The 25811-nt window shown below is 37.7% G+C and overlaps 3 protein-coding genes and 1 pseudogene across 3 annotated transcripts; 1 reads left to right on the top strand and 3 right to left on the bottom strand.

The window, feature by feature from the left end:
* On the top strand, positions 594 to 2967 carry LOC104718293 (galactan beta-1,4-galactosyltransferase GALS3-like). The gene is made up of 2 exons (XM_010436010.2): positions 594 to 1960; positions 2312 to 2967. The coding sequence occupies exons 1-2, from the start codon at positions 765 to 767 to the stop codon at positions 2655 to 2657; spliced, it is 1542 nt and encodes a 513-aa protein (XP_010434312.1). The 5' UTR covers positions 594 to 764; the 3' UTR covers positions 2658 to 2967.
* LOC104718291 lies at positions 4298 to 5732 on the bottom strand. Its single transcript, XM_010436009.2, has one exon. It carries the CDS (start codon positions 5639 to 5641, stop codon positions 4445 to 4447), a length of 1197 nt encoding a protein of 398 aa, XP_010434311.1. The 5' UTR covers positions 5642 to 5732; the 3' UTR covers positions 4298 to 4444.
* On the bottom strand, positions 12249 to 16290 carry LOC104720225 (annotated as a pseudogene).
* On the bottom strand, positions 18180 to 21080 carry LOC104718290 (putative terpenoid synthase 7). Its single transcript, XM_010436007.2, has 7 exons — positions 20842 to 21080; positions 20312 to 20597; positions 19842 to 20214; positions 19527 to 19748; positions 19295 to 19436; positions 18741 to 18989; positions 18180 to 18548 (listed from the first exon to the last, which is right to left on the bottom strand). Exons 1-7 carry the CDS (start codon positions 21070 to 21072, stop codon positions 18255 to 18257), a joined length of 1797 nt encoding a protein of 598 aa, XP_010434309.2. The 5' UTR covers positions 21073 to 21080; the 3' UTR covers positions 18180 to 18254.

The following is a 25811-nucleotide window of genomic DNA, read 5'->3' as shown; positions in this document are numbered from 1 at the left end:
CCCCCCCCCCTTAATATGGTCTCCAATAATAATTTTTATTTTATTTATTTCTCCAATAATAATTTAAAATTGTTCTGTCTCTTTATTATATTTATTTCTGAATAATTTTGAGCTAACCTTCCCTTCACTATACGGTTTCCTCTCTGACGTCTGCAAGTCAAAAATAATACAGAAAATAGCAAAGACAATTATTTTTGAAGTAAGATTATTCCATCCGACCCAAATGAAGAACTCTGATAACTTTACCAAAAATAAAAGCTGTACTATATTAAAAGCCAGTTTTACTCCTTAGTACTTTGTTAGCTAAAAAAAAACAGAAGAAACGAATTAAAACACTTCTAGCTAAATAATCTCATCCTCCATAGGAATGAATGTTTGTAATCTCTAAATTATCGATGGATTGAGTTTTTTTTTTTTTTTTCCTGGTCACCTTAACCATTTGTGTAACTACTTTACTATAATAAGGTTTAGACTTTACACTTAAGACACACACAAAAAAAATAAAAAAAAATAACATCCCAACAAATTAGGGAAATGTCATTAATATTAAAGCAGCCGCAGGTAACAAGACAAAATAAAAACAGGTGTGTTCACACATTACAGACTATAATAGATAGCCACTCGACTCACCGACTCGTTCCTTTGAGAAAGAGAGAGAGAGAGACACCAACTTCGGAGGAGAGAATCTAATTCATCTTCTTTCTTTCTTTCTTTCTTTCTTTCTTTATACGAGAAGATCCACTGGTGAAGACGGAAGAGGCACCATGGCAATGGTCAAAGAGAAAGAACAAAACCATAACAAAGACAAAAAGCTCCTCGTCGGCGTTATTTGGAACTTCTCCGCCGAGCTCAAGCTCACTTTCATGGCTTTACTCGTTCTCTTCACTTTAGCCACTCTCTTACCTTTCTTACCTTCTTCTTTCTCTCTCTCCACTTCCGATTTCCGCTTCTGCATCTCTCGCTTCTCCTCCGCCCTCCCCCTCAACACCACCACCACAGCCACCGTAGAACAATCCTCCTCCTCCTCTTCCTCCCCGACGACGGAGGTGAAGCTAGATCGAATTTTGGATAACGGAGTTATCAAACGGACGTTTACCGGCTACGGCACAGCAGCTTACAACTTCGTCTCCATGAGCGCTTACAGAGGCGGCGTTAACTCATTCGCCGTTATCGGATTAGCATCGAAACCTTTACACGTGTACGGTCACCCTTCCTACAGATGCGAGTGGGTCTCGTCCGACCCGAATCAAGATCCGATTTCAACAACCGGGTCTAAAATCCTAACCGACTGGGGCTACGGACGGATCTACACAACAGTCGTCGTTAACTGCACATTCTCGTCACTCTCCGCCGTGAATCAACAAAACTCCGGCGGTAATCTCATCCTCCACGCCACCACCGGAGATCCAGAACTCAACCTCACCGATTCAATCCCAGTCCTAACCGAACCCCCAAACTCCGTCGATTTCGATCTCTACAACTCCACCACCGCCGCCGCCACGAAAAAGAAGTACGATTACCTCTACTGCGGTTCGTCCTTATACGGCAACCTGAGCCCGCAGCGAGTCAGGGAATGGATCGCTTACCACGTCAGATTCTTCGGCGAACGTTCGCATTTCGTTTTACACGACGCCGGAGGGATCCACGAGGAAGTGTTCGAGGTTTTAAAGCCGTGGATTGAGCTAGGGAGAGTGACGTTACATGATATCAGAGATCAAGAACGGTTCGATGGGTATTACCATAACCAGTTCATGGTTGTGAATGATTGTTTGCATAGGTATAGGTTCATGGCTAAGTGGATGTTCTTCTTCGATGTTGATGAGTTCGTTTATGTTCCGGCGAAAGAGACGATCTCGTCGGTTATGGAATCTCTGGAAGGATATTCTCAGTTTACTATTGAACAGATGCCTATGAGTAGTCGGATCTGTTACGACGGTGATGGTCCGGCCAGAACTTACAGGTAAACACACATTTTTTTTTTTAATCATTGAGCTTTTCGTAAAACCAAAACCCATGTGCTGCTCTGTTGTGTTGAGTGACTTGGAATATATTTTTGGAGTATATAATTAGTATAGTTATACAATAAGGGATATGATTCTGTCAACACTTGGCCTGCAAAAGTCTTTGTGCATTTCCGTATTAGTCTCCTATGTCGGTCCAGATCTTTGCTTTTATTTCACATCATGTGATTTAAGTTAGAGATGTTTCAATTATTCTATCTTTTTGATTCCTCATACGGTTTTGGTTAAGTTCTAGGACCGATACTACTGATTTGATCTCTAAATGGTATTTATGCTTGTAATGTTTTTAGGAAGTGGGGAATTGAGAAACTGGTGTATAGAGACGTCAAGAAAGTTCCAAGACGGGATAGGAAATACGCGGTCCAGCCTGAGAATGTATTCGCGACAGGAGTCCATATGTCTCAGAATCTGCAAGGGAGAACATACCACAAGGCCGAGAGCAAAATCCGTTACTTCCATTACCATGGTTCGATCTCTCAGCGACGCGAGCCTTGTCGTCAGCTTTTCAACGATTCTAACGTCTTTTTCGAGAACACTCCTTACGTGCTCGATACTACGATCCGTGAAGTTGGCCTCGCCGTGAGGACGTTTGAGTTGAGAACGATCGGTGACCGGCTGCTACGGACACGACAATGAAGAGAAGAGAAGAGAAGAGAAGAGATGATTAAAAANAAAAAAAAAAAAAAAAAAAAAACTGAATAGTGAATGTAATATTCATCTTTAGAAAAAATTAGAAGTTGTCGAGATTTGGGACATTACGTTATTGTTTTCTTTTGGGGGTATATTCTTTTATTGTATCATAGTTTGGGTAATGGGTTCATTAATACAGCTTTAAAAACTCGGTGGTACATATAAATATGTTCTTCTGTATGGATTAGAAAAGGTCACTTTTGAGTATAGTAATCACCGTCCGCATAATTAGAAGGAATAATCATGTTCTTATTCTTTTGCTTTCTTTTGTGGAGGGTCAGGAACGTGCGTTTAAGCTTTTCTCGACGTTCACCGAATGTGTGGATCGTGTGTAAAGAGGGACATACGGAACCCATGTTTCGTGGTTGTTAAATCTGCCATTAGAAAGGGGTCGTTTGTTGCACTAGATTACAAGTGTAGTGTGTTCCATCATCATTATATTAAAAAAAAAAAACTATTTTATTCGTATTAATTATAATAACATGTGGTGTTAATAAATCATTCGAGCTTTATGTTTGGACCTACACAACACAAATTATTATTTTCCCAACGGTTCGTTTCAGCAATTGATTAAAAACATCTTAATCACCTTCGTTAGATATTTGATCATAACGACGTTGAAAAACATCAAAGTGATTACTACACAAAAGTATCTAAAAACTTTGGTGTTTGGAACCATGGAGACGTTCTGGAGCTACGGATGAAAGAAACTTATATATTAGTGCAAACTGTAGACTGTAGTGTACCACCACCCCATTCACAACATTTTCTTAAAAAAGAAACACACACACACACACACACAAAGATGGCCGTGGTTAAGGCTAGATATTTTAGGGTTAGTGATGTTCACCGACGGTACGGAACCCAAATCGTCATGTAAGATAAATATATCACATTCAATAAAGCCTACCATTTCCCGATTTTCACATCAATTTTTTTTTTAAACCTGTTTTGTTTTTTTCCCCAAAAAAATGAAGTGATGGTAACGGGTTATCAATAAATGTATACGTGTGTATCTATATGTGATTTATCACGTCAAGACACATTGGTCAAATTTAATGTTTTTGATGGTCCCTTTTTTGGTTATAAATTTTAATATATTGACGTTACGGGAGTATTAATAGAAACTGGCCAAGGCTGCATGATCTCTCCAGCTGCAATATTCTCTGAGAATACAGAGTTATCATAAACTAGTTAGTACGTGAATCTAGCACAGCAGTGTTGTTTATTTTTATTTTTTGTTCATATGGTATAATGTTGGGAATGATCTTGGACGGTTGTTAAAGCAATGAGGTCACTGCAAATCAATTGTGGCTGTCTGGTTGATGTAGTCAATACGATGAAAGTGATGCAATCCAAATATTGCAAATGTTTTATTCAAATAAATTAAAATAGATTGCAAATTTTTATTCAGAAAACTTGAAATATGAATTCATAAAAATATTTTTGAATTGATTTACATGTCTGTTTTTTTGGGTAGGTAAATAGTATATTAACACAATATGAAAATGAGTAAACAGTATTGGAAACTATCCATCCCACAGATGTAAATAATAAATTAATTTCACTTAAATTTTCCTCTCGTGTATTCATGTCTTTACAATGGAAAAGTTTTAATTCTCTCGAATGGCAATTGCTACAGGAAAAAATATATCCAGCGAGAGAAAGTTATCTTCATTCGGTTAATCAATTTAAAAAAAAAATGAAAAAAAAGAATAGTTAAAACTCTCCATTCACACAGCTTGAGCTTCCAAGAAACTACTGAAGTCCTCGGTGGCTTGTAGCAACCGTGGCGTGATTGAATGTATGGGAGACGTCGGATAAGAAACAGGAGACGAGGTTGAGAACCGAACGTGACGTGGTGACTCCATTGATCTTCTCGATTTCGAACCAGAAGTCTTCAAAACACCTTTGATCTCTTTCTCCAAATTAGGTTCCTTGTCGAACACGAAAGCCGCGGAAACAGGATCGTCTTGGTCATTCTCTCCCGGCCCACCTTTAATCAATTCCGAAGGCAAGTCGAAGAAATGGCCACCAAGATCTGCATTATCATCGTAAATCATAGCCGAAGAGGTCCATGAACCACACTCGAACCTCTCTAGGGAGGCTCGAGCCGACAGCACCGTTGTGTCTCTGATGGAAGCGGTTCTTGCCATAGATTGAGAGGAAGTCATCGTGGTGGTTCTTGTGAATGATGAATCTCCTTTTCGAGACGATCTCACGGGTTTCCCTTTGCTGAAACCTGGTAAGTAGAGACACAAGGCGCTGCATTTGAATCCGTCTTCGAATGAACTGATGCTTTTCGAATTTGCGGTATTGCTATTGCTTCTGCTGGTTTTGTTGGACTCTGTTTTTGAGAAGAAAGAGTTGTTTCCACTACTCTTGTGAGAGAGACTCTTGGAATTAGAGGAAGAGAAGCCATGTTGATGATGATGCTGATGGTTATTATGGTTATGTTGTCCATATCTTGATTTATGCAATAACATGTCGAAATCGAGCGATGGTGTAAAGGCACGTCCTTCGCCGCAAGATTTGCTTCTCCTAAACGCAGTGGCCGCATCTTGAACCAGCATTAGGTCAAGAACCTGCTCAGTGGTTCTGTCCTTCCAATTATGACTCGAGCTACGTCTAGGTGACGTGGCTGCTGAGTTTGGAAGGCTGCAGCTCACAAACTTCGTCTTCCGTTGGTTATCCAACGGCTGAGAAAGCGCCATGTCATCGATGTCTCGTGGGCGTGAGACTAGCATATCGAAGCTCTCGTTCCTCGACAATAGCGATTGCGGATCAACCGAGATCCGCCTCTCGGATACGGATTGCATACTTGTCTTCTTGAGCAGAATCTTGGGCTCGTCTCCGCGGCCAAGAACCTCAAAATCATGCCAGTCCTCGAGACTACTATCGCCATGGAAGCTGAGAACATCTGTTGCCATTTTTGTCTCTTTGGCCTGAAATTGAATGAGAATAAATTAGAAAATGTAATATTGGCGAAAAGGCCAAAACAGATTGATTGATACTTAAATACGGAGCAGGATGGGTTGCACGTCGGTGACTAATTTAGTCATGACTTGCACGTTTTGGTATGATATAACCCAAAGTGTTGTTGACTTCATCTCCTATAAAATGGAAACTATATCATTTTTAAAAAATTAAATATTCTTATATCGTTGACATAAGACCATGCCCAAGATCAAAAAGATAGATCAGCCTGCACGACCTACCTATGTATAATATTACCAAGGTTCGGGGAGGATAGGTATTTGCATCAGTGAAGGCTATAAGTAGATAGCATAAACTTCTTGTATATCTACGTGTCTTCTTGAAGACTTGAACATCTTTACAGCTGTGTAGCCTGTGTTGACAACTACACGAACTACCTCACTCTTGTTGATCACTTTACACGTAATACTTGGTTATATCCCTTATATTTTTGGTAGGATGGTTATATCCCTTATATATGGTTGGCAAAAACCATTTCAAAACCAAGTGGAACACTATACTCCGCCACTGTGGTGAGTTTGTCGATTTGTCCTCTCTTTTTTTGTTTTTCTAGTAATGTTACCTTTGTTTCTGTTTTGCCTTACAATTGTCTCTTTGAATTTTGTGTGTGTTTTGCTAAAAATATACGAAATTTTTCATTGAAAATTCTCACCTTCAAAATGTACCTAAGTACGTTTTTCATTAATGTCTTTTGGCCTTCAATGGACATGTACCTAGTCCGTCAGTCATTAATGTCTTGCTGCCTCAAATTGGACGGTGAGAAACAATACCAATTTTGATCGCAAGGGATCAACCGGTTATGTTTGAATATCATATTAGGATTTTGAACCTCAAATCAACACTTAGGAAACAATTAAAATATAAATGTAATAGATGACGCATAAATGTTGTGAAATTTCCCATGCAAGAATTGTAGTTTTTTTAAAAATTAATATATATATATATATATTTTTTAATCACCTACAATAGTAACAAGAAAAAGATTACAACCAGCTTACAAGAGTTACTGAAATAGACGGAACCAGATAACTAAGAAAGAGTCTGATGGCGATGCTAAACGCTGAGCTCGTGACAAGGGATCAAGGTGACACCGAATGATACTCTTAACTTCCAGAAGTCGAGTTTGAGCCGTGATAAAAGTGTTGGTATGAATACGATAGTTGCGTTCCTTCCAGATTATGTAGACCGATGCTTGACACGCTAGCCGAAGAATCAAAACAGTGTTTTTGTCTCTGCAAGGATTCTTCAGCCATGTAACTCCATCCTGAAACAGAGGAGGAGGAGAAACATGGGCTCGTGTCGTGAAATACTTCCAAATCTCTGAGGAATAATCACAATCAAAGAAAAGATGCTGTCGTGACTCATCGTTTGTGTTGCAGAGTAAGCAGAGAGGAGGCACCGCTAGTCCCCAACTGCGGAGTCGATCTCTCGTGAGTAGCCTGTGTCGAGAGTTGAGCCAAGAGATAAAAGCATGCCTGGGAATCCTACCTTTGAACCAAACCGCCTCATACCAAGAAACTCGAGGTCCTGGAGGGTTCAGATAGAACCAAGTTTTTGAAGTAGAGAAAGTATCCGAGGCCGCAGCATCACCAATCTTCCATAGAAACTGATCGGGCCCTACATCCGGTTGTGAGTTAACTATCGTCGGGAGAGGAAGGCATTGTTTTAAGAGAAGAACAATGGGGTTCCGAGTACGACTGTTAGATATCCACCATTGGCCTTCTCTAACAGCGTCAGCTACCGAAGCATCCTGGCGAAGCCCTGTAACACGAGGACCCATCTCTCCCGTGATATCTAAGAGAGGTCCCAAGGATGTCCAGTTGTCTTTCCAGAAGCTGCAAGTAGATCCCGATATCACCTCACACACGATAAAGGATCTCGCTATAGAGCGGAGCTTACACAAGTTTTTCCAGATCCAACTCCCCGAGATTGGTGCATCTAAATCCCACAAATTCCTGTGGCCTATAAGATGCCTCCGAACCCACGCAACCCAAAGAGAACCACTCATCGCAAAAACCATCCAAATTAACTTGAGAGCCAGAACCTTATTCCAAGCCGTGAGTCTCTTCATCCCTAAACCTCCACATTCCTTGGGTGTACAGACTGAATCCCATGCAACCTTGGCACCTTTAGCTGAATTTGGAGCACCTTTCCATAAGAAAGCGCTACACATGCTTTCAATCTCCTCCAAACAATTATTGGGAAGAATAAAGATCGATGCCCAGAAAGTGATGGTGGAGTAAATCACAGACTGAATCAGCTGAAGAAGTCCAGCAAATGAGAGATGCTTAACAGTCCAAGCTGAAAATCTTTTCTGAATGCGATCAAGTAGAGGGTGGTAGTCCTGTTTCCTCAGTTTTCTGGAGGTGAGTGGCACTCCTAAATATCTGACTGGGAAGGAGCCCTGTTGAAGGCCAGTAGAGTCTGCCAACGACTGATTTGCTTGGGAACTATCTCCATCAAGGAACAGTGTCGTCTTGTCTCTGTTAATACTGAGTCCTGAAGCTTACTTAAACTGATCAAGAATTTCAAGAATTGCCAACAAAGATCTCTCACTTCCATCAAAAAAGATGAGAATATCATCCGCAAAGCTTATATGCGTGATCAATGGATCGACACATATAGGGTGCGGAGCAAAAGAGTTATCAGCCACTCCTTTATCCAGCTTTTTGGCGAGGACGTCCATTGCAAGAACAAACAGGAGTGAGGAGATGGGGTCTCCTTGCCTCAGGCCTTTCTTTCCAGGGAAGCAACCGATCAACTCTCCATTAAAGGCGATGCTAAAAGAGGTAGACGTGTAACATTCTCGCAGCCAGGCAATGAAAACTGGAGGGAGCTCTATTGCTTGGAGGATGTTTGAAAGAAAGTCCCAATTGAGGCTGTCATAGGCTTTCGTTAAATCCACTTGCAAACATCCTCTAGTAGTCGGTCCCGAGGCATGGAAGTTGGACACCAGGTCCGAAGCTAGCAGCACATTCTCGCATAGATGCTGACCTTGAACAAAGCCTAATTGGTTACTCTGAACAGCATCAACAATAAAAGTCTTGAGTTTCTGCTTTAACAATCTCGCAATGATCTTATAAACTGTCGTGCAACAAAAGATTGGTCTGAACTTGGAGAGTTGATCCGTCCCTAGAATCTTGGGGATTAAAGTGATGGCGGTTGCATTAAAACACCTTGGGAGGTGACCTGTGATAAAGAAGTTCTTCACCGCTGCTACCACATCTGGACCAACAACATCCCAAGCCTCCCAGAAAAACTCCACTGTAAACCCATCAGGGCCGGGGGCTTTATTCTTTGGCATAGACACCAGAGCTCTCCTTATTTCAGCATCAGACGGAACCTGAACCAAGCCATCCGCTAACTGAGGCTCACACCTGAAATGAGTTAACTCTTTTATCTCCTCTACTGACATAGGCTGGACTCCAACACTCTCCGAGCCTAACAGATTGCGATAGTAAGCCACTAACATATCTTTAATCTGATCAACATTATGAATTCTCTCGTCATCATCAGCGCATAGGTACTTAATGCAATTACGGCCTTGATTTGCAACCACTGACTTATGAAAATAGGTTGTGTTTGCATCTCCCTCCTTCGTCCATCTGAGACGAGATTTCTGACGATAGAAAGACTCTTGAGCATCCGCAAAAAACCTCCATTTTTGTCTCGCTACATATTCTTCTCTGAAAAGCGTATCCGAGGGATTGGTCAGTAACGAGGCTTGTATCAATTCCAGCGCTTCAAGAGAGTCCTTGGTCCTCTGCTGGATATTACCAAAACCTTCCCTGTTAAGATGCTTGCAAGAAAACTTGACATTTCTCAACTTGTGACCAAGAGAGAACAGCTGAGAGCCAACAAGACCATCTGACCGCCAGGCTTCAGTAATGACAGTCTTGAAACGATGGTGAGTAGATAGAAAGGAGAAGTACTTGAAAGCCTTCTTACTCCTTTCCACTAGGGAGGATAGATACACCAAACTTGGAGAATGGTCAGAGTCTCCGAGGGGGGGGGGTCAAACACAGTGAGGGATTCCGTGAAAGAACTTGACCAATGCTCATTTATCAGCACCCTGTCTAGCTTACGAAGGATCGGATCTTCAGACTGTTGATTTGACCAGGTATAGAAAGCTCCTCTACTCGGCATGTCTAAGAGACCAGTAGCTTCCAAGCAAGTTTGAAACTCCATCATACCTGCAATCGGCAACTGGTGAGGGATAACCGAGTAATGTTCTCCTGCTGAAAGGATTTGGTTGAAATCACCCATGACCATAAGAGGGATATCCTTGGCAGGTGAAGATTGAGTGATCATTAGGAGCTCCTCCTATAACTCTCTCCTTGGAATCTGAGTATTAAACGCATACACAAAAACAACCGAGAAGCTCTCCTGTGTTGCTGGTGTAAAAATGCTACAGAGCATCACTTGAGCCGACTTATAAAGACAAATAACCGAGATAGACGGATCCCATACCACCCAGATCCTACCAAGTTCCGCATACTCATAAGTATAGTCTCCCCTCCAACCCGGGAAGGAGTTATTCAAAATGTGGTTCACATTCTCCTCTAAGACATGCGTCTCCAAAATACTGCCTATTATAGGCTTATTTTTAGCTATCCAATTCCTTAAGAACCGTTGTCTAGCTGAGCTATTTAAGCCCCTAATATTCCAGCAAAAAACCTTCGTCATCAATAACCCAAAAGTGAAGGTAGAGCTATGCTCTTTCTAAAGTTAGTCAGCACTAACCGAGGGAGACCCCCGATCAGTCTGAGAAACTGAGTTCAAAACCGCATCTGCAGAGATATCCTTACCCCGATCCACCTTTTGACCCCTCGGCCGGTAAGACATCTCTTTCCTCTCGATTCCAAATGGTTTTTTTGACTCTATCTTGGCAAGTTTCTTTGAAGCATTCGCTCCAGGGAACCCCGTACCAATATTTATACTTCCTGAGGAGCCTCGAGCTTGCCCATCCACAGAGCTAGCCACCTCTTTGTTCTTTTCCTTAACCTTCTTCTTTGTCTCCACTAGAGTCCAAGGCTGATCCACAACAGGATCTATGATTACAGGGGAAGTATTCCTCCTCTTCTCCTTACTCTCTTGAATCCACTCTCTTACTTTATCTTGAGTAACAAGGGACATCGAAGTATCAGGGCGATGACAGGTAGATCCGGTTCCCGGGGGTAAGCTCCTACTCCGAGCCTTACTTCTCTGTCTAGGACCCAGTCGTCGTCTCACACGCCTCGGAGAAGATGTGGCTAGAGATACCTCATGTGAAGATGGGTTATGTACTGAGGAAGAAGATGGTCCGGAGCGCTCCTTACCAAGGTTGACATCCGTGGTCGTGATCGCTGTGCCGGAAGGAACAAACCCCTGGGCTGAGGATGCATCAAAGCGTTTCTTCTGAAGAGGTTGTGGGCATCGATTGAGAAGATGACCAAACCTGCCACAATTGCAGCATTTCGGGGGCAAACGAGGATACGAGACTTCAACTTTCACTGAATTCTTCAGCTCGTCTCGTACTATGATTGTTGTTGGCGGTGGTTTGTCAAGAGAAATCTCCACCTTGACTTTGGTGTTTCCAAAGTTGTAAGGATCCAACCGTGACTTTTCCGTGTGAAGAGGTTCTCCTATCGCACTAGCAATCACACTAATGCCAGCAAAGGAGTACATCTGAGGGGGCACGTTCTTCAGGATTGCCTAAGTGGGAGCCGTGGAAAGTTCGAACATCTCCAAGGAGGCACCAGCGGACCAAGGATAGACTGAGAAGGCACAGTTACCTGCCTGCCAGTACCCTACCTAAACAACCCAGTCGCGAGTGGAGAGACACGGAATCATAATTAAACAAGAAGTATCTGAGACGATACGAACGGTGATATCTCCAAATTTCCCCCAAACCGGGTTCAGATCTGCAAATATCTTCGAGGCTGGTGGAATGAGTCCATGGAATTGGGCGATTAGATGTCCCTTCCATTGTTCAGAGGCGCTTAACAAGACGGAATCCGGAGCCTGCTCGACGGGAATTCCATCTTCAATGAGTATAGGAGAAGAGACTTTCGTCAGGTTCCGGAGGGATGCCTTAAACCGTTCGACGTATGTAGGCGCTGCGGTACAAGGAACACTGATAGGAACCGAGGAGGAGAGGGCAGTCGAGTGAGTAGTAACAGTAGGAATCGGTGGCAAAGTAGAGAGTAGTTCAGATGAAATGGCGAGATCTGACGGAGACGTAGGGTCAGGCGGAACGGAAAACGCGAGGGGGGCTGGCACAGTCTCCATGGGGAAAGAAAGGAAGAGGAGGGAGAAAGGGGAAATTCTCAGAGAACCGGCGTGAGGCCGATCTCCGGCGGAGATCTACGAAGAAATCGCAAATCGCCTAAAAATTCTCTCTTTTAATTAATATTTTGTGTGTTTCTATTATTCAGTTTCCATCCAAGAATTGTAGTTAATTTCCCATGCTACAGATTTTTTCACATTATGTTGTGAAAAAGCAAAAAGAACAAGGGACACATTTATAAATCAAACACACTAAAACATTTTTATATGTTCTTAAATACGGATTTGATCGACAAACATAGAAATCATATACTCCTTGATTTTTCCTTGGGGATTGGTGAATCCTTCATTTACATTGTAGGCGACGGTCATCATGCGTGCAAGATCAATAGTTGCCTTAATAAGAGAATGTGAAACGCCAGTTGTTGTCAAGAACTCCCTCATTTAGTGTCTTATTGGCATTTGCAACCATTTTATAAAGCTCTCTAAAAGCTTCTTCTTTGGTAACCCCATATTGCTTCATATAACAGTTGACGGCATTGGTGACATACCTTCTACTCATGTCGTCCTAACCAATATATGTGTCAGTTGGTAATATAGATTGAACAAGAAAGTAGACATAACCGATATGTGAAGAAATGATTTATGTAATTGTACCTCATAACCCATTAAATCATTCATAAGACGACCTTTTATAGATAAAGATTGGACGAGTTTTGGTCTGGATTTTAACCACTCAAAAGCTTCCTGCGTAGCCATATTTTCCATAGACATGAAAATACCTGCCAAGGTCGCACCCACTGTGACCTCCACCTCACCAACCTCCATGTACTCTTCAAAGCTAGGCAAGTGAGCAGCTTGTGCCCATTTTTCGAGATCAATGTTGGCTTTCATAGCTGCCTTGAACTGCACATGCTCAAAATTAAATATTCTTTGAGACTACAAAAAAAGTATTCTTCAAAAATATTTTAATTTAAAATAATGAAATACCCACCAAGAACTTTTTTTTGAAAATATTAACCTTACCAGTTAGCCGCTAGAGAGAGAAAGAGAGAGAGAGGAAAGTCGCCGGCTTCGTTCTGCCTCTCTGGTTGCCCTTCCGGCATCGGAGAGGGCTCCACCCTTTAGTTATTTTGTAGTTCTTTTGTTGTCTTCTCCTGCTCCTTGTCTTCCTTTCGCCGGCGGTTGGGTGCCTCTCGATGGTGGTGGTTCCGGAGTTATCTTGCTGAGTGAAGCGAAGATTCCGTGGTGGTGGTTACTGTGGAAGGATCTGGTTCGATGTTGGAGGTCAACGTCGACTCTATGGCTAGATCTGGCGAATCTGGGTTGGCGTCTTCGCTTGCTGGTTCCGGCGGTTTTGTCTCCGGCGGTTTGTTGGCTTCGGTGAGCAATAAGAGATGAAGCTTCTCTTCGACGAGCTTCTGTAGTTGGGTTTGGCTTCTTATTCAGATCCGACCTCGCATTCCAGCCATGGCGGTGTATTGCAGCAAGGGGGGTTTGTTTTAGTTTCAGTCCGGCCAAGGAGTGTGCCTTGTAAAACGATGGAAGTGATGTAGCGCCTCGTTCTTGCACTGTGAGGTGATGATATGCTATTTTGTGTTCTCAATTTTTCATCTTTAGAAGATTAGCATTTTGGTTGTTATTTGGTTAGTTCGGAGAAGCAGCTATTTCGTCGGTTTTGCCTCACGACCCTTGGTCGGGTCAGTCGGATGTATTGTCCGTTTTTAGGTTTAGGACTGGAACAGTGAAAGCCGGAGAGACCAAGCTCTTCTGATGATGCGCCTTTGGGTGTTGAAGTTATTGGGACAAGTTCTACATGTCGATCTAGAGGTTCTCATAGCTGGGATTTGTTCGTTTTCAGTAGTAGTTTTTTGGTTTTCTCTGTGTTAGTATTTGTTTTTGTGTCATTAGGTTAATTTAGGTGGTTTAAGAGATGATTTCACACCGAGTCGTGGTGTGTTATCTATCTCACTGTGGTTAAAAAATGATGCAATGGTTCTCGATCAGGTAGCGTTGGATCCGCCTAGTGTTCCAGGGTTGTACTTGATCAACCATTTGCATTTGTTTTGGTCCAAGTCTTAAGAGGTGAATGTAATGTTTCTTTGATTTGGTTGTAATACTTTGGTTACTGGAAAGTTGAGGTTGAGCCAAAAAAAAAAAAAAAAAAAAAAAAAAAAACCTTACCAGTTTAAAAATTTCCAAAGCCATGAGACAATATAACGCCTTGATTAATGTATGTATATTCTCTCAGTTCCAATATACTCCCTCCGTTTCAAAATATATGATGTTTTAACTAAAGCACGCAGATTAAGAAGTCTTTACTTTTAACAAGTTCAACCAATCAAAAACAATACTGCATAATATAAAATACTAAACTAATCTAGAAGTTGCATTGAAATTTGAAAAAAAATATTATGAAACAAAATATTTCTCCAAAACATCTTATATTTTGAAACGAGGGAGTATAAGATTTTCTAGCTAAAAGCACAAGGTGTAAGAAATCAAAAATGTTTGGCTATTTTTTATATAAAATATATATTTAAATATTTATTCAAAAAATTTAACCAATAGAAAAAAATAATACATACTAAATATACATACATAATGTATAGAAATTTGAAAAAAAAATCTTATAAAATAGAACAAAATAAAAAGGCTAAAAAATTTTATAACTTAAAACAGAAGAATATTTCAAAAAGAGTATTTCTAACAAATTCTCTATATATATTTGGCTGACATAATCATACTTACAAAGATGTTTTTTAGTTGGTTACCTCGTCTATTGTGGCATTTACACTGTAAGATCTTCCTTGTGGCCTAAGTTCTCTTTCAAACTCTTTAAAAGTATCCAAAATGAAGTTCAACACAAATCTCAAATAATCAGGTTGTTTATCCATTGCTTCGTCAGGAGCCCACCTGTACATCATGATCATTGTTTATCTAGAGTTCTGATAATAACTTTGTATGTGTGTTAAGTCATATCGTACATACCTTTCCGATCCAAGCTGTTGGCGAGGCTTTCAGCCTCAGGAAGAGACGCATACCTATCAAATGTGTCATCTAGAAGCGCTAAACCAGTGAAGTATTGAATCATCATAGTCCTTGCACGTGAGAGTTGTGGCTCAAAGAACACCGCTTGCACAAGGAAATGATGTTCGACGATTCTGTCTCTAAAGTAAGGGGGCAAGTTAGTTGCAAACTCTAGCTTCTTGTACCATCTTGCATCCAAAGATATAGATATGTAATCAGGATAAAGTTTTTATTAGGATTGTAAGTTAAGCCATAGAAATTGAGGAGCTTACATACTTTGTAAGGATTTTCAGTTCTTGAAGGTATTGGAGTTGTCCTAACTTGAAACTGAGCTTAGCAATCTTGAGTAGAATTTCACATTGAGGACGGCAAAAGATTATATTCTAGACGAAGCATTACAAAGTATGGACAACTCCAATACCTTCAAGAACTGAAACTGAGCCTAACTTGAAACTGAGCTGAGCTCAGCATACCCTTGGCATCTATTAGAGATTCTTTAAAATTTCCATTGCTCCCTTTGAATCTTTGGAATACATCTATTGAGCAAATTTAAATCAAGGTGTTATATATATACATAATAATTAGAGATAACAAACACATGTTCAGACGTCAATGATGATCAAAATCCTAGGTAGAGATCCTTTACCGGAAGATATATGATGACCATATCTCCTTAAAACCCAAAAGATGATGGAAACTGTGTACAAATCATCCTCGTGGTCCATTATCTTATCTATGTTTTCGAAACCCTCTCTTAGAATTTCATAGATCTCGTCCTCAAAGTGATATGCAAGGCCAAGGCTAACCAACAAATATATCACAAGGATTGTCTTTTTTGTTGAGTCAATGCTTTGAGAAGACATGAGTGTGTTCTTGACTTTCGGCTTTAGTTCATCGATCTCTCTCGGGAGGACATCCATTTCCTAATAGTAAAATATGTACACATGTGTTAACCTTCTCTACATCTATAGAAACCAACTATATATATGGACTCACCGAGACATGGACGGGAATCGAGTGGAAATAATGGGTCCATTCAGAAGTTGGCAATTTCTTGAACTTGCGAATACGTTCTTGATCACCACACGTCAGAGTATTAGTGGCCTTCAAACGAATATGCTTTAAAGGCTTACAGGAAAATGACATAATGGGAAAGCCATAGAGTTTGCTTAACGGAAATAAATTTGTCCAAGAACGAAGAGAAAACTGAGACCCAAGTTTTGGCCTAAAAACAGATGTGGTTTCCATGCTCACTACAAAATGATATGGAATCTGTTTCCACCATCAAATTTATAGACCACAATATGACTCTTGTGCTATTTTCTTTTTAACAAAAACATGATTCTTAATATCCATAAATATTTTAAATTTTATAAAATTATCTTATAGTATTTTTTTTAACTTAGCAATATATCAAATATTAAATACTTCAATATAATGCAAGATTTTATTCATAATTTAATAGTCATTATTCCATTAAAATCTTTTTACTCAAAGATACTTTACTGGAAAAAAAATTCCTACATCTTTTAACTTTTTAATTAATATATTATTGGACAAAAATCTTAAAGCTTACCAATTTTGTAAATTTCCACCATCAAATTTATATACCACAATATCAATCATATATGTTTGTTTTTGGTTGAATATATATTTTTTATTTTAACAAACACAAGATTTAAATATGCAAAATCAATTGAATATCATAGAATTCAAAAATAATATACTTTAATTATAGTTTTTTTCCTTAATTAATTATTCTATTCCTTGAAAATATTTTTTCCAAAATTCTTTACTGATTTTTTTTTTTCCAACCAAACATTAATAAGATTAAAAGAGCACTCCAAGATTGGTGGCCTAAACAGTAGGGTAAGAGTTTACAAAAATAGATTCAGAAATTAAAAATCTTGAAGACCGAGCAAGGCGATCTGCCATTGCGATGAAGTCTCGTTGGATCCTGACTAGGGTGAAGGAAGGGTATGAAGTTCTGAGTGAGGAGAAATCCTCCAGCAGATTCAAAAAAGCGGGTCAATCGTCCGGCGTCTGCACCATCGCAACTAACTCTGCACAGTTCGTCTCAAAGGTCTGACAAACAACACCAGTAAATATTCCATAGCCCAGATCAGTGCTTGTAATTCCGCGTGTAAGGGGGTAAGGCCTCTTTTGTGACTCCGTGCTCCCAGAAGAATCGTTGAGTCTTCTCCATCACAACACCACCAACTCATGCCCTGAAAAGGGTCCGTACCTTTCCATGAACCATCCACATGACAACGGGAAAGGAACCCCTTTCCTCCAATATAGGCGGCACCGAAAAATATCTCCCCGAAAAAGACTTGGCCTCCGCCCAATATAGACTTGGCCTTTACTGAAATTTTTTGTCCCTAAATATTCTCAAAATTTTAACTTACATCTTATCAGTCAACTATTTTGAAATTTGAGATGAGAAGAATATTTTTTTAACCTGTTTATAAAATTGAAATCACACATATAGGAGTAGATAATTTTTTTAAAAAGTCATCAATCACAATAAAGCTGGTTTTACCTAACCTTCTCTTTTTTTTTCGAAATAACAAACATAAACGCAAAGTAAATGAACACTATGTAAACAACCACAATCTAAAGTAACCACAACATATTCAGCTATATTCTAGGTAACGTTGCTCCTCTTCAACCCAAAAAAAAAAAAAAAAAAAAAAAAAAAAAAAAAAAAAAAACATTCCTCCTCCTGCAGCAATAGTTTAATTAGCTAGCCCGATATTGATATTACCGAGTGTAATCTACCAATTTGTATATATCATCTAAAGCATGTTTTCATTTAAGTAGGGTTCCAAGTTCCAACTATTAGTCTTTCACCGATTCTCATTTTGACATGCTTGCCAATTTTTTAGAAGACAATAATGATGCTTGATTCTTACTGTTTTTCTTTTCTCTAGGTTCTAACTTATTTTCTATGCCGACTTAAAGCCCATAGTCAAACTATCTAAAACATAAAACACCACTGGGCTCCTTAAAACTTTTGGTATTTTGCTAAACAACTTTCAAAAGCTTGTTACTAGCTAATCAACTCATATTTTAAATATACGATATTTTCCATGACAAGATCTCTACGTAGCTTCCACGTACAAATTAAACTACAAAGACAAAAAAAAAAATCAAGAGCCAAAGACAAAGATATTACTTCAAAATATCATAACATATGATACCAAACGCCACATGTCATAATCATTACAATGTTATAAAGCAAAATCTTTAAAGACGAATCGGATCAAGATAAAGAGAAATAATATAGTCCTTAATTTTGCCTTCAGGCTCGGTTAATCCTTCACCGTAGCCGTAGGCAACGTTGGTCATGCGTGCACAATTGATGGCTTCCTTGAGAACTCGTCTTGGAACATTTTTTGTCATCAAAAACTCTTCATTCACTATTTTGTCGTTGTCCACACGCATTTTGTGAAGTGCCCTAAAAGCTTCGTTTTTGGTAACTCCATATTGCTTCATATAACAGTTGACCCCAGTAGTTACATATCCTCTACTCATGTCATCCTAATCAAATCACGTAAGTTTGGAATTACATAATAACTTATTTATGAATACTAAAAGGAAACAGAAGGTACTTGGAGCTAGGATAACTATCTGTCTATCTCTATTGAGGAATTCAAAGTGATTGTAGTCTTGTAGATATGAGGGATTAGTTTAGATAATAAACTATATACAGAGAGGATTAATTCTCTGTACCTCAAAACCGGCCATGTCATTCATTAGACGCCCGTTTATAGATAATGATTGGATGAGTTTTGGTCTTGATTTGAGCCACTCATAAGCTTTCTCCGTAGCAATATGTCCCATACCCATCAAAGTGCCAGCCATAGTCGCATACATCGTGATCTCAACCTCACCAACCTCCATGTAATCCTCAAAGCTAGGAACGTTAGCGGCTTGCGCCCATTTGGCAAGGTCAAGGGTGGATTTCACGAGTCTTTTGAACTGCATGCTCAAAAGTATAAATATGACGAATATTTTACTAAAGCAAACAATTCTATTAGGAATCTTCATGCATAGTTTATGAGTTTCAGCTTAAGAGTGAATAGCCTAATGAAACATAATATGTATATTTTTAGGAAGCATATAAGATATATAAAATTGGAGAGAAATGGAAAAATACACAGTAGATAACAATTAACAACTACCCCAACCAAAGATGATTTTTTATACATAAAACAACCACCATTTTCATACCCGTACATGTTATAATTAACATGTCACTAGCTAAAAGAGTTTAGATTGGTTACCTCGTCTAGTGTGCCTTTCACGCTGTAAGATCTTCCTTCAGACCCCACTTCTCTTTCGAAATCTTTGAATACATCCATTATAAACTCAAACACGAATTTCAAATAAGTTGGTTGTCTATCCATATCTTTATCAGGAGCCCACCTTGTACATCATCAATATATCTTTCATGATTATCATAATCACTAATATTAATATTGATATTTTATGGAATTTTAACATGTAGCGTAGTACCTTTCTAGGCTATTTGCGAGGATTTCAGCTTCATGAATGGAGGCATATCTATCGAAGGTGTCGTCGATGATGGTTTCGGCTGTGTAGAACTTAGTCAACATAATCCTCGCACATGAGAACTGTGGCTCAAAGTACATCGATATCACAAAAAAATGTAACTCCACGATTCTGTCTCTGAAGTAAGGCGGCAGATTAGATGCAAACTCCAACTCCTTATACCATCTTGCATCAAAACAAACGGACATATATATATATATATATGTTGGAATGAGTAAATAAAAATCCCTATGTACAAGTATTGAGGAGATTACATACTTTGTAACTATTTTGAGCTCCTTGAGGTATAGAAGTTGTAAAAACTTGAAATTGAGCTTTGAAAACTTGAGTATTATCTCATCATGGTCTTCTACGTGTTCATAGAATGAAATATATTCCATCGCGGCTAGTATTTCCATGTTCCAATGTTGTGATAGACCAAGAGCATTATGTATAAGCCTTGAGAGATGAGGGCTTTCTCGTCCTGCTAACGACTTCAGATGTCTCGTAGTGAAACTCAATGCTTCGTCCATTATACAATCTTTCATCGTCCTCAAATGAGAGGCTTCGTATAAGCTCAACATGCCCTTAGCATCCTTGGTTAATGAGTCCATGAACTTTCCGTCCTCTCCTTTGAATCTCTTGAACACATCTATGTACATCAAAGATTTTAATACCTTTCCATCGAAGAAGAAATAAACAAGGTAACTGATATGTATTTAACTAATGATATGCACACAGTTACTTACCTGACGACATGTTGTGTCCATACGTTCTGAAAACCCAAAATGAGATGGAGATTGTGTAAAGGTCTTGTTCATTCACGACCATATCATACATCTTTTCAAAGGCATGTGACAAGATCTCTTCGATCTCATTCTCAAAGTGATATGCAACACCAAGACTGGTCATCAAATAAATCAAAAGAGTTTGCCTCTTAGCAGAGTCATGGCCTTCGGCTTGGGAATGTGACATGAGAATGTCTTTAACTTTGGGCTTGATTACTTCGAGTTCACTTGCAATGACATCTAATTCCTAGAAGAAGTTATGGAATAGGACATGAGCATGAACATAACTTTTTTTTTCAATAACAAACATCCTACAAGAAGTGAATTCAGGTGGTGACATAACAAAAACATTAAAATATAAACTACCCGCCTACAATCTTAGTTAATTCAATAGATAATTTAATTGTATTTTGTGGCATAATTTTTTTTTGTCTAAGTGTTCTATGCATCATAATATATATAGCGATATATAATATAGAAAATATACTCACCAATTCATCGAACGGAACATAGAGGAAGTGATCAGCCCATTGTGAGGGTTGCAACTTTCTAAATGTGCGATCGCTTTCATGATCCAAAACAGTTTGAGATTTCATGTTCATGAAAGAGGGACAGGGAAAAGTACTGATGGGGAAGAGAGCAAAACAATGTATATTTATAGATAGATTTAGTACAAGCAAACCAAAACCCATATATAAGCTTTTGCAATAAATGGTGCTCATGGAGTCATGGTATTAAAAAAAGGTTACGGAAACTTTTGGAACCTAATTGAATTTAGTAGTTAGCCTCTCATTTCACACGCACAAATAGTGAGGAGTTTTTGAAAGTCTCTTGTTCATAATTTCATAAATCATACTTAATAATTTTTAAAATCATACTTTTTCCACTAATATTAGCCCCCAAGAAAAAACGAAGTAAATAATGGGTACGTAAAGGTGCTTTTGGAGTCATACTTGTACTAAATATTTTATTTTTCCCTAATGTCATTTATAAAGAATGTTAATATAGTCAAATTTTTGTCATTAGATGTCGTTTAAAACTAAACTTTATTTCAAAATATAGAACAAAAATAAAAATAAAAAGAGTAATTAACTAATCAATATAAAATGTTTGATATATAATCTATATAATAAAAAAGCCAATCAAATTAGTTCGAAAATAAAAATTACTAACAAATGATCTACATATATAAACTAAATAATATGTCTAATTAAATAATTAATATGACAAATATAAATATATATCATCTAACTAATATAGTCCTTTTAGTATAGCGGAGTGTACCGCACGGATTCTCTCCATGCACCATCCACTCTGCTAGTTTAGATGTGCAAGCAACACTGGATCATATTTTTAGAGACCATTTTCATTTTTTTTTGTCAAACAGCTTTTAATTCTTATAAACCTATATACATGGCAAACACATGCTAATCTAATCTGGAAGAAAATACGTCACTTTGCAAGGTATGGGCAGTCCGTCGAACAAAAATTATGGTTCTGTGAATCTCTATANGATATGCAACACCAAGACTGGTCATCAAATAAATCAAAAGAGTTTGCCTCTTAGCAGAGTCATGGCCTTCGGCTTGGGAATGTGACATGAGAATGTCTTTAACTTTGGGCTTGATTACTTCGAGTTCACTTGCAATGACATCTAATTCCTAGAAGAAGTTATGGAATAGGACATGAGCATGAACATAACTTTTTTTTTCAATAACAAACATCCTACAAGAAGTGAATTCAGGTGGTGACATAACAAAAACATTAAAATATAAACTACCCGCCTACAATCTTAGTTAATTCAATAGATAATTTAATTGTATTTTGTGGCATAATTTTTTTTTGTCTAAGTGTTCTATGCATCATAATATATATAGCGATATATAATATAGAAAATATACTCACCAATTCATCGAACGGAACATAGAGGAAGTGATCAGCCCATTGTGAGGGTTGCAACTTTCTAAATGTGCGATCGCTTTCATGATCCAAAACAGTTTGAGATTTCATGTTCATGAAAGAGGGACAGGGAAAAGTACTGATGGGGAAGAGAGCAAAACAATGTATATTTATAGATAGATTTAGTACAAGCAAACCAAAACCCATATATAAGCTTTTGCAATAAATGGTGCTCATGGAGTCATGGTATTAAAAAAAGGTTACGGAAACTTTTGGAACCTAATTGAATTTAGTAGTTAGCCTCTCATTTCACACGCACAAATAGTGAGGAGTTTTTGAAAGTCTCTTGTTCATAATTTCATAAATCATACTTAATAATTTTTAAAATCATACTTTTTCCACTAATATTAGCCCCCAAGAAAAAACGAAGTAAATAATGGGTACGTAAAGGTGCTTTTGGAGTCATACTTGTACTAAATATTTTATTTTTCCCTAATGTCATTTATAAAGAATGTTAATATAGTCAAATTTTTGTCATTAGATGTCGTTTAAAACTAAACTTTATTTCAAAATATAGAACAAAAATAAAAATAAAAAGAGTAATTAACTAATCAATATAAAATGTTTGATATATAATCTATATAATAAAAAAGCCAATCAAATTAGTTCGAAAATAAAAATTACTAACAAATGATCTACATATATAAACTAAATAATATGTCTAATTAAATAATTAATATGACAAATATAAATATATATCATCTAACTAATATAGTCCTTTTAGTATAGCGGAGTGTACCGCACGGATTCTCTCCATGCACCATCCACTCTGCTAGTTTAGATGTGCAAGCAACACTGGATCATATTTTTAGAGACCATTTTCATTTTTTTTTGTCAAACAGCTTTTAATTCTTATAAACCTATATACATGGCAAACACATGCTAATCTAATCTGGAAGAAAATACGTCACTTTGCAAGGTATGGGCAGTCCGTCGAACAAAAATTATGGTTCTGTGAATCTCTATATATCATATAATTAACATGACTCATATCAATGCTTTCAGTTTGAAGTGGAGTGGATAGAGACTACTGTGTAGAATTTTAATTCTCAAAAAAAACCTTCGACTCCATAGTTCGCCGGTTGATGATGGTCCAAGCCCAAGTATTCATTTCTAAAGGAGTTGGACATATATATTGTTCGACTTCCTACAAAGCCAGACATTGGATGAGCGTTGAGGTGGCACATTTGTTGGTATCGTATATAAGAGAGTAAGACCAACTCCAACGGGTACAACCCTAAAGCGTCTCTTATTGGACTTCTATAAAATTTATTTTCAATTTTTTTTTGTTAAATGAATTATTTGTTAGGTGATATGTGTCCACAATTCTCTTACAGATGTTTCTAAAACTTCCTAATTTAGAGACTGTTTTTTTTCTTTCTCTTCAGTTTTTATTTGTTTAATTAATTTAATCTCCGTATTGGATACATCTAAGATCATTTCCATTGGTTTTCTCTCCATTTTTTTTAATAAAGGTGACTCACCTCTATTATCACCTCTAAAATAGATATTGCTATTTTTTATTTTATATATAGAATAACTCTATGATTTTTCTCTATAAAAAAAGAAATATAATAATTTCTATTTTAGAAGTGAGAATAGAAGAAGGTTAAATATAGTAATTTCTATTTTAGAAGTGAGAATAGAGGATGGTTGGAGTAATACTCACTTCTATTATAGACAAAAAAGAAGGATGGAGTGGAGATGCTCTAAAAGAGAACTTTTTTAAATAATGATATTAAACTATTAATTTTATAGTAGAGTTCAGATGAAAAAGGTATGCCAATTTTTGTTAATATTTTTATTAGATACATTGAATCTAATTTTTTTTTTCACAGAAGTTAAGGTTAGTGTTAGAAATAGTTTATTTTAATATAAAAATCTATATATGCATGTGAAATAATCAGATCAAAGTATCCAGTTTATGAGCTTGTTGATCAAAGTGTTAGTCTGTTAGATACCCGAATATATGTTAGGATTCCCATATATGGCTCTAAGGCACAACTGTTTACACACTAGCACAACCCCTTGCAGTTCCAGAAGTGAAAGAAACTAACTTTAAATCTCCATGCAAAGCCACTTGTACAAGTGGTAGAAGATGATGCTCATAACTTTAATCTCCATGCAAAGCCACTTGTACAAGTGGTAGAAGATGATGCTCATAACTTTAATCTCCATGCAAAGCCACTTGTACAAGTGGTAGAAGATGATGCTCATAGCTTTAATCTCCATGCAAAGGCCACAAGTGGTAGACGATGGTGCTCATATACTAGGCATCATCATTTCAGTCGCACCAATTGCGACAACTTTTTAAAAAATTATATACCTGTTCTGATCTTATCTTCGTCGAAATCATGCTCTGTTACTTCATAAAATTCATAATCTTTCATTTTTGACTATTTTTATTTCTTTTACCTATAAAATTTACATATAAAGCTTTTAAAACGTAATTGTGGAGTCGTGATAGAGTGAATTTGTTGTTTTCCTTTGACACAGTCTATAATTCTTGGAATACGTGTTGCTAAGAATAAATTTCTTAATTTTATTAGTTAATTGAAAACATAACTAAGTGTAAAGAGAGATCAAATTAACAAAAAACATTCTCTTCAAAAATGTAAAAGACATGCATCTGTATTCTGTACTTTGAAAAATCATAATATTCACAAAACTGATAAAGTTCATATGAACTGAGTAAGATATGAATATATAATATGTTCGTCGTACGTCCTCTCGTTTTGTCATTTATTTCTTCTATTTTGCGTATTCTCTCGATATGGAAAGAGATTTGCTGCAGGAATTATAACGCATAGATCCCCGTCATATCTCGAACAAGAGAGAATGACATTATGACAACAGACCCAATTTGGTGGGGAGTAGTCGTAATCGGGTACCAAAACCCTCCGGTACTGATGAAGTGTACCTAACCCAAAGCTTGGAAAAAATAATAAGAGAGATATTATAAGTTGAAGTCTAGAAACGAGTAGTCAAGATACGTCCATATACATACATGCTTATCATGAGCTAATATATTCTATGGTTATGTTTTAGTTTAAAACTCAGTAACAACTAACACAAATTCTGTATTATTGTGCATTTACATTTATTTATTTTTCAGTTGGAAAATAAAATAAACTATATGCATTAGAATAATCAACTTAGTGTAGAAAGCAATCTTGCTTGACCACTCTTTTATAATGTTTAATAAATTAAGCCACTAAATCTTAAAAGATAAAAAGTATAGAAATAAGATCTTAGTTTTGTTTATATCAACAGGGTACAATTCCATGTGCTTTTACAGGTCATGTACCACGGTTCCTGCTTAAGTATCAATATAAATACAGATATGCTTTCTCGGCCTATAAATCAGATATAATTTTGTCGATAGATTAATTCATTAATCTATTTTTTCCTGCATCATCGTATATAGTGGCTACTCATGTAACATGTGGTGTCAATTAAAATAAGGAAATCCAATCAAAGTTGATTATTGTTGAAGGTGATG

The sequence above is a fragment of the Camelina sativa genome, chromosome 10 (genome assembly GCF_000633955.1).
Source record: "Camelina sativa cultivar DH55 chromosome 10, Cs, whole genome shotgun sequence".
NCBI lineage: Eukaryota > Viridiplantae > Streptophyta > Magnoliopsida > Brassicales > Brassicaceae > Camelina > Camelina sativa.
The sequence above is the reverse complement of the archived record's forward strand: the minus strand, read 5'-3'. Positions and strand labels throughout refer to the sequence as shown.

Coding starts and splice junctions, on each gene's coding strand:
- LOC104718293 (XM_010436010.2), top strand. CDS start 765: ATGGCAATGGTCAAAGAGAAAGAACAAAACCATAACAAAGACAAAAAG. Junction 1,961..2,311: donor GGTCCGGCCAGAACTTACAG/GTAAACACACAT, acceptor TAATGTTTTTAG/GAAGTGGGGAATTGAGAAAC.
- LOC104718291 (XM_010436009.2), bottom strand. CDS start 5,641: ATGGCAACAGATGTTCTCAGCTTCCATGGCGATAGTAGTCTCGAGGAC.
- LOC104718290 (XM_010436007.2), bottom strand. CDS start 21,072: ATGAGCACCATTTATTGCAAAAGCTTATATATGGGTTTTGGTTTGCTT. Junction 20,215..20,311: donor TGGACACAACATGTCGTCAG/GTAAGTAACTGT, acceptor TGATGTACATAG/ATGTGTTCAAGAGATTCAAA. Junction 19,749..19,841: donor GAGCTCAAAATAGTTACAAA/GTATGTAATCTC, acceptor TTTTGATGCAAG/ATGGTATAAGGAGTTGGAGT.